The sequence below is a fragment of the Desmodus rotundus genome, chromosome 6 (genome assembly GCF_022682495.2).
Source record: "Desmodus rotundus isolate HL8 chromosome 6, HLdesRot8A.1, whole genome shotgun sequence".
NCBI classification, from domain to species: domain Eukaryota; kingdom Metazoa; phylum Chordata; class Mammalia; order Chiroptera; family Phyllostomidae; genus Desmodus; species Desmodus rotundus.
In genome coordinates this window covers 68,067,710-68,086,334 of record NC_071392.1, presented here as the reverse complement: position 1 = coordinate 68,086,334, position 18,625 = coordinate 68,067,710, and the positions used below count along the sequence as shown (strand labels likewise).

At 38.7% G+C, this 18,625-nt stretch overlaps 1 protein-coding gene and 1 pseudogene across 1 annotated transcript in view; one reads left to right on the top strand and one right to left on the bottom strand.

Moving 5' to 3' along the window:
- The first annotated feature begins 508 nt into the window (after nt 1-508).
- Nucleotides 509-1,072, top strand: LOC112299812 (large ribosomal subunit protein uL6 pseudogene; annotated as a pseudogene).
- A 13,884-nt stretch (nt 1,073-14,956) lies between these two features.
- Nucleotides 14,957-18,625, bottom strand: part of KCND2 (potassium voltage-gated channel subfamily D member 2) — a 530,951-nt gene continuing 527,282 nt past the window's right edge. The window contains exon 7 of the mRNA XM_024555098.3: nt 14,957-17,559. Coding sequence (XP_024410866.1) covers nt 17,382-17,559 — 178 coding nt within the window. The 3' untranslated portion in view covers nt 14,957-17,381. The remainder of the gene's footprint in view (nt 17,560-18,625) is intronic.

Genomic DNA, 18,625 nt, shown 5'->3' with positions numbered 1-18,625 from the left:
AATCCCATAGCAAGTCTGTCAGCACTTCCTTCAGTACCTTTCCTGCACCTACCAAACTTTCTCCATCTCTGCAGTACCACTCTAGTTCAAGCTACCTCTCTTATCTGGACCATGACAATTGCCTCCTAGTTGGTTTTCTAGCTTCTTTTCTGGTTGTTGTAGGTATTCTCCATCACACAGACACGGTGGTATTTTGCAAATGAAGTCAGATTTTGTCATTCCTCTATTTAAAACTCTTTATGGCTTTCTATTTCACTTAGAATAGTAAAACCAAACTCTGCTCCAACTTAGAGTTTTTTACATATTCTTGTCCCTGCCCACTAGCCAGCTATGCTGTCTTCTCTCTTCTTCTTCTTCTCTCTCTCTCTCCACACCCACCCCCCTTACACACACACACACGCACACACAATACAATTTGGTAAAAGAAATCGTAATTGGAATTTAAACCTTATTTCATTTGTAACCAAAAAATTAGAACACACAGCTCTTTGCCCCATCTATAGTGAGGATGAAGACCATTCTCAGCGATCAGAAATGTTGACATCACTCTGAAGGGACTCACATTTGTTGTGAAGGACCCCAGAGGCACCCTGCAGAGGAACTTCAATCACATTAATGTAGAACTCAGTCTCTTTGGAAAGAAATAGAAGAGGCTCTGGGTTGACAAATGGTGGGGAAACAGGAACTGACCACCGCTCACACTATCTGCAGTCATGCACAGACCGTGATGGAGGGTGCCGCACTGGACTTCCCTTACAAGATGAAGTCTGTGTACACTCACTTCTCCATCAATGTCATTATTCAGGGGAATGGTTCTCTTGTTGAAATGAGAACTTTCTTGGGTGAAAAATACATCTGTAGGGTTTGGATGAAGTCAAGCATTGCTTGTTCAGTATCTCAAGCCCAGAAAGATGAATTAGTTCTTGAAGAAAATGACATGGAACTTATTACACTCAGCTGCTTTGAGATTCAGCAAGACACAACAGCTCAAAACAAGAATATTGGAACATTTTAGGATGGTATCTCTGTTTCTGAAAAAGGAACAGTTCAGCAGCCGATGAATAAGGTCTAATCAGGGGTATCAAACTCATTTTCACCAGGGGCCACATCAGCCTCACCGTTGCCTTCAAAGGACCAAAATAATTTTAAGACTGTATAAATTGGCCCTTTGAAGGCAACCATGAGGCTGATGTGGCCCCCGGTGAAAATGAGTTTGATGCCCCTGGAAGTTGTTCACCTACAGAAACAAGATGCTGGATGATTCCTCAGACTTACTTGTGATATTTAAAAGATGCAATAAAAGCTATGTTTTGATTTGGAGGGAAAATGAGAACATATAGTTTGAGTAGTGGTTATGGGAAATAATTGGACAGAATACTTTTAGTTAGGAGTATCCTATAAAAGTGAAGATTATCCATTTGTGCATGCTATGTGAAAAAAGCATAACTAGAATTGAGATCAATAAGTTGGGCACACTAGTAGGAAGCTCTGATTTAATGAATGATGGATGGGCTGGTAAATTTAGCAGATGATGAGCTGATAAATAAAAATGGCAATATAACTCTTATTAAGTTATATTCAGTGTAAAAAATACAGTGTTTAGTATATTAGCACACACTGTGTACACATGTGTACCTGCATTTTGTGTGTTTGCATGCATGTGTGTGTTTATGTGCATGCTGCATGGCTGTGTATAACATAGGCATGTCTCACTGTGTTTAAGTATTGCACATGTGTCTGTGTGTGTGTCTGTGTGTATTTGGTGTGCTTCTGTGTATAAAGGGCCATCCTGATTGATAGTCATGTTTGGCAGATGGACAGCTCCCTCAAGAATACTCAAGGACCATAGAATTCTCTCTCAATATAAATATTTCTCTAGAGATTCATTAAGTTTAAGTGGTCTATTTTCAATTGCAAATAGCCAGGGAGTTGCATCCCTCATCTGTATCTTTCTGTGAGTCATGATAATTAGATTGTGTTCCTCCAAGCGCTTGCTGCCCACAATGAGAGATCTGAAGCAATGCAAGCATCACAAAAAAGGAAACCTAGGAACACTTGGGTGGTGGGTTTGAGGGTGGCTTGCTGGCTGAGGTGACATCTCCTGAATTATTTATTGAATCACAGGGATTGCTTCTCATTGGTAGGAATGGCTAACACTGGGGAATGAGAGGAAAGTACAGAGTAATTCAGAGGAAACTGATGAAAATATCAGCTGTTTCCAAATTTGGCTCAGTGCCACACATGCCTGGTACAGCTCTGTGCTTCAGAGGTTTCCAGGTGCTCTTTGGAGTTGGGGTCAGTCCCCCTTTTATTCCGAACAGTGGAAGGGCAAGTTTGTTCCCAGTAGACACAGTCACCCCTTGGTGAGCACAAGCAGAGGACAGCAAATGAGCCTGTTCAGTGAACATTCCCGGCTGTGTCACACACCGCCACACTGGCAACCTTTCAGAGAGGGGCCTACTGGCCCCTCCCACCTAGGGCCTCTTCCTTCCCCTGCACTGCCCTTCCTTCACTCTTTATAGTCCTCCTTTCATTCCTACAATTCAACTTTTCCTTTTCTACCCAACAGAACTTTCTAGCCAAGATTGGAACTAAGCCATATTACATCCCATTACGTGAAGAAAATAAAATTCCTACCTCCTTTCACCTATATTCATTTAGAAATTTCACCTTGAAGCTGTACTTTGGGGTCAAGCAGCTCAAGAATGTTTTTACCCCTTGAGTCTCCAATCCAGTCTCAGTTTTGTACTCACCACATCATGTCATGTGCTTTTGCTCAGTTGAGCAATGACCACTCTGGTGCCAGATGGCCCCCACACTTTCAGCTTGTACCTTACCGAAATTTCAGCAGCAGTCACTGAGTTGAACCTTCCCTTTCCTTGGCCTGCCTCCGCAGTCTCCTGGTTTCTTCCCACCGCTCAGGCTACTCTTTCTCAGACTTCTTGTTTGTTCCTCCTGCCTTGTTCCAAGAAAACGTGTCTTATTCTATGCCTTATTCCATTCCTTAGGATTTAGTTCCTCCTGCATGATGTTGATTCTCAAATCCTCTTTGTGCTGTTGTAATAGGGTGCAGAGCATAACTCCCACAATCCTTGACTGGAGGAAAGGGGGGAGTGGATAGTTCAGCATTTGAGATACATTGCATAACAAGGGCAAGTTAATAACCATGCCTTCCTGCCACCCAGGGTGCTTTGTGTACAAGACTGTGAAGATGTTCAGTAGCTCGTGACATAGTGGGAACGGGGGTATCTCATACAGTGCTTGTGTGAGAGGTAGGGGGTGGATGCCCACCCTTGATGTCTGTGCATTGCTGGAAATTTTTGCCCTGACTAAAGATGGCAGCAAAAAGAAGGGAAAAGCTACTAGGGAGCTGAGAAAAAAAAGGCAGATACTAACACACCATAGGAAGGGCCAGATATGAGGTCACACAGGAAGTTCTAGGCTGAGCATTTAAGTGAGGGCTGGCTGAAAAAGAGAGGAGGTCTGCTATGAGGTTTGGAGTGAGAAGGGAGGTCTGCCAGAAGGTCTGAAAATGGGGGAGTCAGCCCCAAGGTAGGCAGTGAGAGGAGGTCTGGCTGGAGAAGGTGGTGGCAGAGCCGATGATGCTGTGGGAACCTGCCTAGCCACCTGGACTCATGAGAGATGCTTGGAGCTGAATTGTGACTGGGAATGCTGAATTGCAGACTTCTGCTTTTCTGAAGGACGTATGGAGAAGTCACTGTCTTGGGAAGTGTGCCTCCCTGGACTCCACCATGACTCAGTGTAACACAGCACATGCTTCCCTGAACCACTACAGGAGGCTGAGAACAATGGACCCCAGATCCTGAGGGAGAGAGCTGCAGCGGGAGGATGGCAACTCTGAAACCCACAAGTGCACATGCCAGAGAGGATGGAGATCCATTTGCGTAACTGGCTGATGTACAGATAAGGATGTGGGAAACTTTTGGGCATGGTTTTGGCTTGTTGCCTTTTGGGAAGCAAGGGAGGCTTTGGGTCTGGTGAGAGAGAAGGGCTCTCAGCTCCCCAGAGGTTGGAACCCTGTTAATAAAAACCTGTTTCCTTCAATACTAATTGTGGGGTCATAGGTGAAGACACCAGGTGGCCAAGTTCCAGGTTGCTCAGCAACACTGTACTCCTATATCTGTTTACCTAATGACCACAGAGAGAGACTCTGGAGTGGGTAAGTTGTCAGGCTTCAGAGTCAGAGTCAGAAACCTGGGGTTCAATCCCCTTCTTGCATATCATTTTATGTGTGACTCTAGGTAAGTTATGTGATGTTTCTATGTTTATAGATAAAAATGTCTCTAAATGTAAACTAGAAAAGCTAGTAGTATATGCCTTATAGGGCTTTTCTGATGATAAATGAGTTGATACATTTAAAGCCCTTAAAAACTGTGGCTGGTCCAGTCAAATATTTAATAAATATTAACAGTAAATATTTAATAAATATTCACTAGTTTTATTACTATTGCTTTATTTGCCTCCTCCTCTCAAATGATTCATGACATATGCAAAGCAGAACCCCTGACTGTCTCAGCAAATGACACTTTCTTCCACCCAGCTACTTGAATCAGAAGTCAACAGTTTTCCTAGACCTTTCTCATGCTGATTCAAGGAGACTTGGTAGTCTCCTTGAATTTAACTCCAAAATGTCCCCTACATTGTCCAGTTCTCTGAGGTGCCACTCTGGATCAGCCATATCTCGCCTCTCACTTGAGTTAAGGAAATGGTTTCCTAATGGGTCTCTCTGCTTCCTCTTGTGCCCTTTTCCCAACTCATCCTTCAGCACAGCAGTGAGAGTAATCCTTAAAAAGCATAAACTAGATCATGTCACTCCTTGGCTCAAAATTATTCATGGTTTCCCGTTAGACTGAGGACCAACTCCACAATCCTTGAGTGAAAAGGTCTATAAGTTCATACAGGCCCTTTGCCATGTTTGCTTCCCTGTTAACAGTCACTCCCTTTCATACACTGTTGCTCAGCTACACGGGCCTTATAACAGGTTTGCAAATGTTACAAGAGCTTTTCTACCTGTGGATTATAATTTTTCTGCTAGGGTCTGCTGCCTGAAATGTTTTTCTCTTATGTTTTGGACCTTAAATCTTAATCCCTCTGTTATCTCTTGCAGTACCCCATTATTTTCCATTATGACACTTACTAAAATCTGCAATCACATATTAGCTATGTGTTTATTTGTTTAATGATAGCCTTTTTGACAATGCTAATAACACTACAGTGACAGAGAATCATATTTGTCTTTTCCATTGTTTTATTTCAATTGTCTAGCAGAGCAGTGACTAATTAATATTTATTGAATTAATAAAGTGAATGAATAAACTGGCTTCTTAAAATAGTCATTTTAGTGATGAAAACAATAATACAGGTGTAAGAAAAGGTGTTCTTAAACTTCTCTTTAGGCGATGAACCCCAGAATCATGTGTTGTATGCAGATTTAATACTATTTACTTTTATTGTTAAGAAAATGAGAAACTGTTAGAGGGGGAAGTATTGGGGCTTTGCAGTCAGACCTGGGATCGATGCCTCCTTAGTCATTTATCGGTGCTGTGGCCAGGGGCAAGTTGCTTAACTTCCCTCGGCTTCACTTCCCTTACTTGGGAAACGGTTGTCTCAATACCAGCAAACAATTGCAAGGAAGTACTTGGCTCCTGTTGGTTGCTTAATGAAAAATGTTAGCTGTCATTTTCATTGGAAGACCTTTATTTTGGCACTTAACTATGACGGGAAAAGAAATAGGAATCAAGAATGATAAACTACTAATTATTTTAAAATATCTAGAAAAAATTTGGCTCCCAAATCACATAAAGGCCTGAAATAGCAAGTTATAGAAGGAAAAAAGTAAAATTCATGAATTTTACTGAAATCAAATAGATTGGTGCTTTACCTTCCCTGAGAAAATGTGTGCATGCTTCCCAGGCCTGGAATGCTCTTTGCATGGCTGGCTCTTCCTTTCGCCGGTCTCATGTGTCTTCACCTACAGGCCTTCTCTTCAACACCATGTTAAACACTTCCCACCACACCCACTACTATTTCATTGCTGCTCTGAACACTATACATTTTTCCCCCAGAATGTATCTCACTATAAAGTTAGGTTCCCCAATTACATTTCTGCCTGTTTTGGGTCCAAGTTAATGAGCAGACTATAAATACTGAAGGGTAGCAGAGCACGCCATCCCAAAATATGGTTCTTTGGTGTATTGATTATTTTGAGCTATAAGCACATGAAAGACAACAAATGCAGAGGGAGACTTTCTCTGAATTTCCTGTTTTCCTAAACATACATTCTCCAAAAGGAACTCAATTGTCATAAATCCCTTCCCCAGGAATTGCATCAACTCTTGTCACAAGAAAATAAACAAGAAGTCAACACCACACCCACACAAACTTTGCCACAAACTATCATACCTCCCATCTATTCTTCTCAGCGTCCATTCATACTCCCTAAAAGTCCTTTACTCTCCTCAAAGAAGCCTACGTACCCCTTCCTTATTCAGATGCTAGACCACCTTGGAGGGTCAATATCTCCCTGTATACATGAGGTATACACATTAACAAACTTGTTTTCCTCTTGTTAATTTGTTCTTTGCTATAGAGAGTGTCAGCTGAGAGCCCAGAAGGGTAGAGGGAACGTTTCCTCTCCTACAACATCAACAAGAGCAAGGTCTTGTATCATTTCATCCCAGCACCTAGCACAGTGCCTGGAACATGAAATGTGCTCACAAAGAAAACTAGTTAATAGAATGGCTACGCTGCAGCCTGAGTGTCCTTATGCTCCTTTGCAGTACTGTTTTGGTCAAAGCCAGGGTATGGTGCAAGAACCATGCTCACATGGTGTCGCACACAGTAATTAACACGGACTGGAGAGTGTGGGCTTTTGTATATCGCTGTGATCCTTAGAAATTACAAGGCCCAGAGAAAGTGACCTAGCCACCTGAAAAGTAGTGGGGAGAGTAGTGCAGAAGCTCATAGATACATTTCAAAAACAAGACTTTGAAGTTCTTAGTGTCCTTTTTACTTTTATGGTAATAAAATAGAAGAGTAGTTTGGTTTTCACAACCCCACTACCAGAAATGATTACCTTAAAGATTCCAACAAATGATTAATTAAGAATATAAAGCCTATGGGTTGCTTTACTTAAAAGTAATCTAAAATGCACAGATTCCCAATATATTTGCAAGTTAATAAGCAATGAGTTTCTTATGCATGAGTGCTTTCGAAATCACTGCTATCATATTTCTTCCCTGTACCGGCTAAGGCAGGTTTCGGCGCTTTATGCATTTAAGTTTAGAAAAAAGACAATGCTCTTTGGTAATCCTGAGAATGCTACTTTTGATAGTTCTCTTCAGAAAGATTAATTTAAAAAGCATAGCCATAGCTACATTATAATTTGTACAATCAACAAAGAAAAAAATACCAGAAGATACAATGATTACTAGCAAGTTTCTTTCCACATTTCATTAAAATACATCAGGTAGTAAACTACATGGACTCCACATTCTGTCTGTCCCAGTGTGTGTTCACTCCCACCCTTCCACATGCTCCCTTTTGTCGGAGACATAAAAGATATTTCATAAAAACCACTCAAAAAGTTATATGATCATCTATAATTTTAAAACAGAAATGTATATACAAGAAATTTCCTAAGAACTAATATTTTATAGCAATTTTTATATTATTTTGCATGCTTATATTATGAAAAGTGTACTAGATGCTTAAGTTCATTTATTTGTTTGGTTTTCTCTTATATTTTGAAAAACCATTTGTTGAGGCTGTGCTCTTAGTCATCAAATACATTTTTCTCTGCTCTAACAAGAAATGAAAAAAGGAAGTACAAATGAATAAAACTAAACAATAGTCATTTTAAAGTTTGTTTGTATTTAAACTTTGATTTTGGTCTGGGATTATTATAGAAATGCATTTATCAGAATCAGATAAACTGAGTCACATAAAATGAGGCATTTATGCCCTGAGTTTTTGGCTTATGGCCTTACTCTTATTCCCCTAACTTCAGTTTATTATAATCATTTTAGCATTCAGTCTAAATTTAGGTTTAGATAATAATTTGAGGCTAGAGGTGATGCAGGAAATGTCTGGATTTGAGATAATCCTACAAAATGTATAATCTATATCTAATAGTAAACACAGTGTGATCAAACTAAATTCTCAGAATCTTTGCCAATGAACTGAATTCTAGATACGCGAGCCAAGGAAACTGATGTGCCGTTGGATTCCTTCAGTCTTCCAGATTCTATGCCTTTCAAAGTATAGATAGTTCCATGTCCCACGGTCACGCGTGGCTCCATTTCTCCCTCAGTCTCTCGTTAGCGGCCTTGAGCATCTGTTTTAGACACTTGGTGGAGCTGCTGGATATGATATATGTGCCGCTTTTGCAATTCATAGTGTGATATTTATATTAGAATTTACCTGCTGCATATCCCTACTTGGAAAAAAACAGAAATGAGAATTTTTACCCTCTATAAGACAATCTGAAGAAGCTTTAGCTCATTGAAGCAAATAATTATGTTATCATCATATCCAATAGGATTTGACAATGGAAAACCATATATAATATTATACTTTTGACACATTTCTTTTATTACTTATTTGCATATTTAAGCATAATAAACTTTTATTAATGATAGGCAAGTTCTTTCACTGGCCTGAAAAGCCCAGGAAAGCACATAGATTTTTCAGGAAAGAAAAAACTAGCTGAATTCTCCATTGAAATATTTACTTTTTTGTGGCTTTTTGCAAGTTATTTCTAAATCTTAGTTTTCTTTTCTCTACATTAGAAAAAATAAAAAATACAAAGAACAGGGTTATTCTATAATTTATTGGCCAAGTGAAGCACTTTCTGTATGCTTCCCTCAGGGATTCTCTCAGCATTTTTGTTTGTTTGTTTGTGTTTTTGTTGTTATTGTTGAAGAATAACAGATATAGAGAAAAGTGCACATATGAGTGGTTTTTTAGGATCTGAATCAATCTCTGAAACAAATTACTCAAATTTAAAATCTATAAAATCAATCAATTTCTTTTAAATCATAATTGCAGTTTAATTTTGATGTAAAAGTTTTAGACACAATGTTAATAATTATGATGAATAACATATTTACCTTTTGGGAAGTAAGAAAGGAAAGATTGAGGGGGAAGGTAAAAAGATATTATTAATAGGCCAGTACTATTTTGGAACATAAAACAAGCAAATGATAAAACCCAAAGAAGTTTTATGACAAGTGTTTATAGTCCAAGCATCCTTTTAAAAGGTACATTAAATGTTCTACAGTTCTGTGTAAATCAAATGTCTGTGCTTACACCCTTATTGAAGCTTTCTATTTTATTAGGAGCACATAAAAAATATCAACAACCTACAGAAAATTTTGGAATTCTTTGTGAGGATAAAAACTCAAAGATTTTTTTACTGTATCATGTTAATTCGGGATACTGACTTATGCAGTTACATTGCCCATCTGAATCTCCCTGCACCTTATTTGCATGTGTTGTTAAATACCAATAAGCTCTTCATTGCTGTGCTCCGCAATTTTTGCCTGCAATAATTTGAGGAAGATACAAAAGATAATTAAGGGTGGGAATTGTGATTTTGACCTTAATTCCAAAATATTTTTCTTCTGTTATTATGAGCCTCCAGGACTTGAACTTGGGGCCGGTTAGATGCTGGAGGCTATCACTGCAGCCCTGATCGACTACTTGTACAGTTTGGCAGGCCTTGCTCCAATGTGGGAGCACGTGAGAGAGGCTGAAAGCTCTAACACATAATTCTGTTACCGGGAACTTAACTCAGTGTGTATGCTGTGCTGGTGCAGAGCTGCTGGAAAAAACCCTTGGCAATTAGGACAGCAATATATTTTTCAGTCGGTTTTCATTTTTATTTTAATTCACCGATAGTCCATCAAAAATAACATTAACAGCATATTTTTCAAGATAAAGAAATTTAGACCAAAGGAAATGGGAAGAAAAATCGATTGTCCTTGATAATGGGGTCACAACCAGCAGAGCATGAATATAACCCAGCCTCCCAACCCGTCCCCCACTTCCTTTCATTTCTGTTTACTCTAAAAGGAAAAATAGTATCAGTGTTTCTACAAAGCAGAACTCCATCATGAAATAAATACATGATTTAATTTAAAAATGGTGGCTCAGTTGGTTGGAGCATTGGGTGAGGATTTAAAAAAAATTTTTTAATGTATATTATCTGAATTAGGAAAATTCAGGCCCTTTATTTTTCAGTGTTAAAGTCTTCTCAGCAGAAACGTACCTAAAGGACTGATGCACAGAGAGGGATTAGCATGGTTCCTGGGCACACACTCAGGACCCAGTCAGAGTTAGCAGCCACTGTTTTTGTCATTGAGACAGCGCCCTGGTTCTGCTCCCTTGCAGCAGTTTGGTGGTTAACATAACCCTCATTTTACATTTTACTTTACCCCTGTCCCCATGTTGACCCCAGAACCTAGAGTCTCCAGGACACAGAACTCAAGTAACAGAAATGTGGCCACTTTACAAAGGGAAAGTTCCTTCAGTAAAAGATCCAGCAAGTAGAAGGAAAATATGGACACATACAGAACTGACCAATCAAACCTTGCTGGACTGGAATTCCTCTGTGCTTTCTCTCACCTCTCCACTCTCTACCATAATTGCCCAAGCTCCAAACCCTCTAATTAAAACTTGCTCTGACAGGTCTACCACATGCCACCCTGTTCTCCTTAACACTTAAAACTTGTCCAGACCGCAGTTCAGGCAGAAAGATTTGGTGGCTCCTTCTGTCTCCTGTGTGTGGACTCAGCAATAAAAAGCTTTCTTTTCTCAAAAGCTAACATCACAGTTTTGGCTCCTATGTGTTTGGGCAGCGGGCCCTCGCTCAGTAACACTGTTATCTTTTCATGTTATAATCAGTTGTTATAATCACTATTATTTAGTGTTCATTGTGAATCTGTAGAAGAAAGAAACTCTGTATTGAAAGGCTGCACTAAGATTTCACTTCTGTGGTTTGTACAGTGGTTTTTTAGCCAGGTTGGCTGGTAATAAAAATGATGCTGACAAACCAGGTTAATTAATTTCTATGTAATATTGTGGTGTACAGGACATATATTACTTTTGAAATTTTTATATCCCGTGCCTCTGATATGGAAACTTAATGGATTCATCTGTCTAAGGTTAAGGTGCATGCTTTGGTTCTTCCAATTCTCTTTCCCATTACTGTGCTAGTTCTTCATTCTGTTCTTTCAGGGTTTTGTCCTGTTGTACAGGGAACCAGGGAGATCTCAGAACAAATTTATCTCTGCTTCACTATTAAAACTGAGTGAGTTAAGTAAACTTTTGGTGTTGTAACAGGGTGTAGAGCAGGGGTCCCCAAAAATAACAGAGCATATTCCCCACAAACTTCAGTTGGGGGAAGAGGGGAGGGGATGATTCAGCATTTAAGACACTTTGCATAACAATGTTGCCATTAGCTGTGTTAATAGCTGTGCTGCCACCTTGGGTAAGAAGTGTATGTGACTTTAAGAGCATAGTGACTTGTGACATAGCCGGGGGAGGCAGATGCCCCTGTGTCACAGGGGACTCTTACTTTGACTAAAGATAGCAGCTGAAAGAAGGTAAAAGATACAGAGGAACTGGAACAAGTAGCACATCATAGGAGCGGAACGTTATGAAGTCACATAGGAAGTTAGGAAGTTCCAGGCTGGGCATTTAAAATAAGGGCAGGCAGAAAGAGAAGGGGATTCCGCCATGTGGCCTGGGATAGTAAGGAAAGAGGTCATGTGGTCTGATGTGGGATTTTGCCATGTGGCCTGGGGTAGTAAGGAGGAATTCTACCATGCAGCCTGGTGCAGTGAGGAATAAGCCATGTGGGCTGAGAGAGAGAGAGGAAGTAGTCATGCAGGAGGAAAGGGTGTGAGGAGAGAGCTGTTAGAGCTGTGTGGGGACCTGTCTAGCCAAGCACGGATTCGTGGGAGATGCTCTCCGAGAAGCCACTCTCTTGGGACATGTGCCTCCCTGGACTCCACCATGATCCAGGGTAACATGGCACATGTTTCCCTGAACCATTACATGGAGAACAAGAATAACGTCGTGCCCCAGGCCCTGAAGGAGAGAGCTCCTGTGAGAGGATGGAGGCTGAAACCCACAAGAGCACATTTCAGAGAGGATGGAGATCTGTTTGCATGGCTGACTTAAGAACAGATGAGGATATGGAGAACTTCTGTGCATGGTTCTGGCTGATAGCCTGGTGGGGAGCAAGGGAAGTGCTCCCTTGCTCGTGGGACAAGAGGGCTCTGGCAGCAGTGCTTTCAGTCCCGCTGAGGTTGGAATCTGTAAGTAAAAATCTGTTTCCTTCAACACTAATTGGTGGGTCATGCATCAAGGTGCCAGGTGGACAAGCTAGGTTTGCTCGGTTACAGTGTGACACTTTGTAGCTCTAACAAAGAAATTAACTTGATCAAATTTAAAAAATGCTAGATTGTAAACTAGAATAAAAGCCCAAGGATGCTTCACATTCACCTGTAACCCTGGTCAACCCCCCAGCCTTGTCCTCTAGTATTCCTCCAAATCTCTCTCCACATCTTTAACATTCACCCTTCAGTACTCTTCTTCAGTCAGTCTCAGGCTTTGAAACTGGCATAGACCAGTAAGGCCCACGTTTTGGTGAGTGCTGTTTATAAACTTACCTTTCTCTCTAGACTGACTGTTCCGCTGCCCCATTCTCTCCCAGAGTTCAATGCGATTAATCAGATTAAGTGATTTGAGGTGTGTTGTTCTCCTGCAAAACTAGGTAGTCACTTTCTTCCTGTCCTCTGAAGTTATGGGGGGAAGGGCATGGTGGATACTTGGAAAATGCTAGTGTTTTTGTTTTGGGTTTTGCTTTTTAATATTTTAACCAGGCTCAAATCATGAATGTGAAGTTCTGCTTCCTTTTCTGTTTTGTGTGGGCTTGTTTTCTTATCTTTTTCCAAGCAGGTAGGTTGGAATATGTGTATTCTTTTCTGCAACCCTTCCTCCAACAGAAAGAGGACCATGGACTACAGAAAGGAAATTTTAATGATGTGATGGAAAGATTTGAGAAAGTACTTTTAAGAACATTGTCTTGATGCAGCCTCTGAGGAAGAGATGTCTTCAGGAGACTGCAGGAGCAAAATGACCATCAATATGGCAGAAAGGAGAACACTTGTAGTGCAAGATTATGAACAGCATGTGAAGCAGAGGGTCCTCCGAGTTATTTCCCCTATACAACTGCTTCAGGAGGATTTGATCTGGAATCCTAATGTCTATTTCTCTAGCACCTATTGCAATGTCTGGCCATCCTATATGCTCAAGAATTTGAGTCATATGTAGAGTACAGTGTAGTCATCTAGTGGATTTCCATAGAAAACCCCGAGGTAAAAATGATTCGGGAAAGAGGGAGAATTGTCTAATAAAATAATTATTTAGTAGTTTAGAGAAAGAAAGGAAAAGGTAAGGCAGGCAGTAAAGATCAAAAGATTAGAATGTACAAGAGTGGATCTAATATTATTTACACTAAAAACTTTTTGCAATAATATATTTTATCATTATCTTAAGCACATATGCTATTCAAAAGTAATAATTTGAAAAAAAGTAATATTTTCTTTACAAGTAAAAAATCTTCCTCTTTAGGGAATGTTTTACACCCGAAATACAACCAACTTAGTAGATAGAAATTTAAACTTATTTTTCAAAAAAATAGACTGTTTGCACAATTGTGTTGAAAATTCTGATGAATTTTACACAGTACAGAGCAATAACCCTTTTTGTACCTGTGTAATAAAATAAATGCCTAATAACATCCTAGGAAAATGAGATGCCTTTCTTTGAAGCTCCGAGGAGTCATTTATTTTGTATCAGGAACCATATTTCATTCATTTGAACAATGGTGCTGGCAGACATTGATGAACTCCCTGGAGGTTATTTCCAAGCCCACATTGTAGCTAAATTGAAGGAATAGGGAGCTGTGTTGAACCTTCTTAATGCAAGATTGACATCTCAATGAATCAAGGCCCATAAAGAAAAATAATTAATAAGAAAAAAATAGAGACCATCCACGAAAAGCATCACTAGTTATCACTAGTTAAAATCGCTCTCTGTACTAAGTGATTTATGGTTTCATTCTTCTAATAATCTCTTAATATTTTCTTGCTTTTTGTCCCCTACTCAACAGAAACTGTCAGCCATCAGGATATGCATATTTTAAAAAGTGAACAAAAATCTATGAGTATGTGTGTGAAAGTATAAATACACACATGTAGCTAGACAAATAAATCACCCTGCCTATTTCCCTAGGTAGAAAAGAGCCTTTGACTAAGAATCTGTTGAGTTCTGACCAAAGTTATTACGTAAGAACTTCTTGCTTAACTCATGGAGGTGGTCAGGAAGTGTATAAAGTTCAGACAGCAGCCTTCTCTCTGGTCTACACTGCAAGATGCAAGTGGCGTGTAGGGTACAGGCTAATAAACTGTGGATCACACACTGCAGATAGTATTTGGAAGTATCCTATGTAAAAAACAACTCATTTTAACCATACTACATCTTTTTTAATGAACAATAAAACCTTGCAATATAGTTAAATCATCATAATTTGCAGCTATAGAGTTGGAATTGCCAAGGTATTTTCAAAACTGACTATTTAAAGTATTGACACTCTTTTATCTTTAAATGATATTAACTTTTCTCTTTAAGTCTATGCTTAATTTCCCATTGTTGGCAGAACTACAGTCTCTGCTGCTGCAGACTAGATTTAAGTGTTACAATGGATGGGTTCTTCCAGTCCGTGCGTGTTACGGTTCACCCAGATATTTATTAGTGGTGTGGCACATCCTAGATTTTGGAAAGGAAGAAAGTCTAAGAAAAAAGGGCACCAGCCAACCATGTTATCCTGTTCAAGCATGCACATGTTTTATTTAAGTATTCTCCAAAAGTCTATTTTTTTCCAGCATAATGCAGGTATTATGCTATCCTTTAAAATAAGATATATGAATTTCAAACAAAATTGTCAAAAACAATGACCTTGGTTACTCCATATGGTACACAGAAATAATTACAGTTCACTTACAATACAGATGCACTTAACACAGTCATCAATAGTCATTCACCACCAACACAGTATATTTTAAAATCACCTAAAACACCAAAAAGTTTTTTTCTTCTCCAAAAGTCTAAACAAAGTCATAGTTTTGGATTAATGATAAACTGAAAAGGAGGCAGAATTGTCAGTGAAAATAACCTAACTGAACTGCATTTTTTGAATGTAATATTCAGAACATGAAAATAGAACTTCTTCTCATTGGGAATCAAAAGACCTAAGTATTCCTGATTGGGGTTCCTTTAGTCTACGTTTTAAAAAGTTCTTCAACAAATGCCATCAAAGAAGTTTCACTATATATTTGCTCTAGAAGCATAAAGTGACATGAGGCAGGTGTTAATATAATTGTTAATATTCACACTCCAGGAAGGTTAGTAACTTTTTAAAAGACATACTAGAAATAAAGCCAGTTCTTCCCAAGAGAGAGAGTTTATCTTACTTTCCCTCATCAAATGTTTATTCAAATCTACTGTGTGCATGGTATTGTTCTAGAAGCTATTCTAGAAATGGGAAGCAAGAATTCTGGCTTCACTTGAAAATAGGTGGATTAATTCCTTTTTATGATAAATTATGATAAGCATTTAAAAATCTCTACAGTAGAGGGATAATTATTAACTCTTCCCATGTATGGAAGCCAAACTTTATTCCTTACACTGGTGGCTTGGAATGAACAAAACTTTTCATTTGACATAAAACTTTTTTACACGGTCACGTGCAGACATGTCTGCTGATATATTTTAAAGGTGAAAAAGCATAGAGACTTTTCACTTCAGTGTACATAGAGGTCAACTTCGCATCATCAAACCGCTCTCCTCCTGATTAAGTGGAGAAAATAGCTCCTTGCAGTATACAGGAACTTTTCTGAGATAAATTTGTGCCGCCTTCTCCAGTGGTGTAGAAGGCATGCTTTCATCAAATATTATTACATAAAGCACTTCCGTTTAACTCTGCATTTCGATTCACATTAATGATTCTCAAAACTTATTTGAGATCTAAAGCAAAATAAATAATACACCAAGTGAGATTCTGGGATCACTGATCCTGTGACAGTAGGCCCAGCCCACTCTTCTAGTGGAACATACAGTGGTATATCCAGTACTTGGGCTTTCCTGTGACAGCAAAGAGGTTAGAGATAATTCATTAGAGTCCACTCCTTTTTTCCTAATTTTTCACAAGAGGATTGATGATGACAATCTACTTACAGGATGATCTGTTAGGGAATACAAAAGTAGGAAAGTCTTTTGAACTATAAAACATTAGTCCAGTTGATGATGATAAACCCAATAGGAAGGTGCTGGAGAAACACAGGAACAAGAAATGCACAGTCACGGGAACACAGTGGACCAAAGAATTTTACTGAAGAACATTTACGACACAAGAGTTTTCAATTAAAACTTTATCTAAAACCTGGCCACACTAGAAGTTTTTCTATGAACGTGGCTCTTACTGTATTTATGAAGATCTGGAAAGTATAACAACAAAAATCCTGATTCCTGATACAACAGGTGTACAATGACTTATTGCAGTTGTAACAGTATCTAGGTGCAAAGTGAAATGATAATTAATACTGAACTCTCTGACCATGTTTGATTTATTATCGAGCATCCCCATGAGAAATGCTGCAGTTCTAAAAGGAGTTTATTTGTACAGCCCACCATGGAACATGAATAATCAGCTTGTTGTAGGTGAACAGAAATTCCCCTTTCTACAATTATAGTTTATCATGCCTATTCTGAAGACAACATAAGGAAACTGAGATCACTGCTCCAAAGAATTCTAGCATGCATTATGATGGTTTCCTCCAGTTAATACAAATGTGTTGCATGAGTTTTTTTTAAATATGCAATAATCTTCATCATAGCCAATGCTCATGGTTTTAACAGGAAAAATTTTTATCAAAATGTTTTTCATATTTTTTTTGTTTTGCATTCAACTGGAACATTAGGTTCAAAGATTTATTTTATTAAAAAAGAGTTCTGGTCATAAGAAGCATCAGTAGGCGGCATTTCATTGTGCTCATTCACAAAGCCAAAGGGCCACAGACCATTCCTCTGGACAACAGGTCAAACTCTAAAGAAATGCCATTTGGTGGTTTTATTTCCATCCTCTAGTTTGGAAGCTTTGTTTTTATTTCACTACCAACCTTCTTGCTTTGCTGTTTTCATCTGCAAATGGTTTATTTTTTTCTTCTTTCTTCCACATAGGTATTCTTTCCACAGCCAGGGCTCAAATTCTCCTAGACCTGATTCCAATTGTCTTACAAAGCAGACACTCTGACAATGTTTCCCCCTGAGTACTCAGGAGATTCCGGCCTGTCGTCTCCTTCAGGAGTGGTTACTGGAGGTGTTGGGATGCTTATTATTGCTGTAGTCACATAAGGTTGGTCACAGTTTAGTTTAACACACTCTTCCATTTTGGCATTTAAACTGGATCGGCTGATGAAGAAAAAAATAGATTTAAGAAAGTAAGTTGTTTACTTAAAATTTTTTCCTCCTACAAGTGAGGTGTACATATTTTCATGTTTATAAGTAACATTTTAAATGTCTAAAAACAATCTCAATGACTTTAAAAAATGAAACACGAGACTTTAATATACAGAGTGGAGCGAATCATTTTACTATGTTGTCTCATTGGGATGTAGGATGCCCTTAAAACTCTCACTATCGTGATGCCCAAATGTTAAGAATCCCCCAAAGTCAGCCATTACTAATACTTAAAGTCTTTCCCAAGTGGTATTCTTGCATGAGTTTTAGAGTCTCAGTGGGGAGGGGGAAAGGAGAAAAGGAGAAAGGAGGATATACATAGGAACCTCAAACTTTTATTTTCATGGAAAACTTAATTTAAATATAATGTTCTAAGATTTTCTTTCTAAACACTTCTCCATTTTCTACTTTGGAGTGATAAAATATCTCTTAGACAGAAATCCTTATTTACTCCAGAATTTAATATTCTGGTCCCAGAGGTATCTGATTTATACAAGTCAACATGGCCTGAATTCAGAATCTCATTCAGGTTTTCCACAAAGAAATAACCCTGAATTAATGATTGCTAATCTAAAAACATAACCTATTTAATTTGAAAAATGAAGTAAAAATTTTGGGGCAAAATTGATCTTTTTAATGACTTGTAGAAAACCAGAAAATAAAGGGAAACAAAGGGAAAACAGCAATGGAAAGATTTCACTTAAATTGTCCATAAGTTAATTAGAGGTAAACAATTTTAGCATTTCACTTATCTTTCTTTGAATTGGATTGACTTCTATGTTTATTGTGGCTAAAATACTTTTTTGATCAAAATTATACATTGATTCAAAACTGTGTAGGCACAGTTGTATTTTTCAGTCACATTGACGGTGTTGATTTATTTATGCCACTGAATACTTTTTAATCACATCAATGTCAGTTTAATTTGTCTCTTTTAGCAGTGACTATCATTTCAGGCTATTTGTGTCTCCCTAAAGGGCTTCTGGGTATAGAGGTGACAGTTCAGGTAAGGAACAGC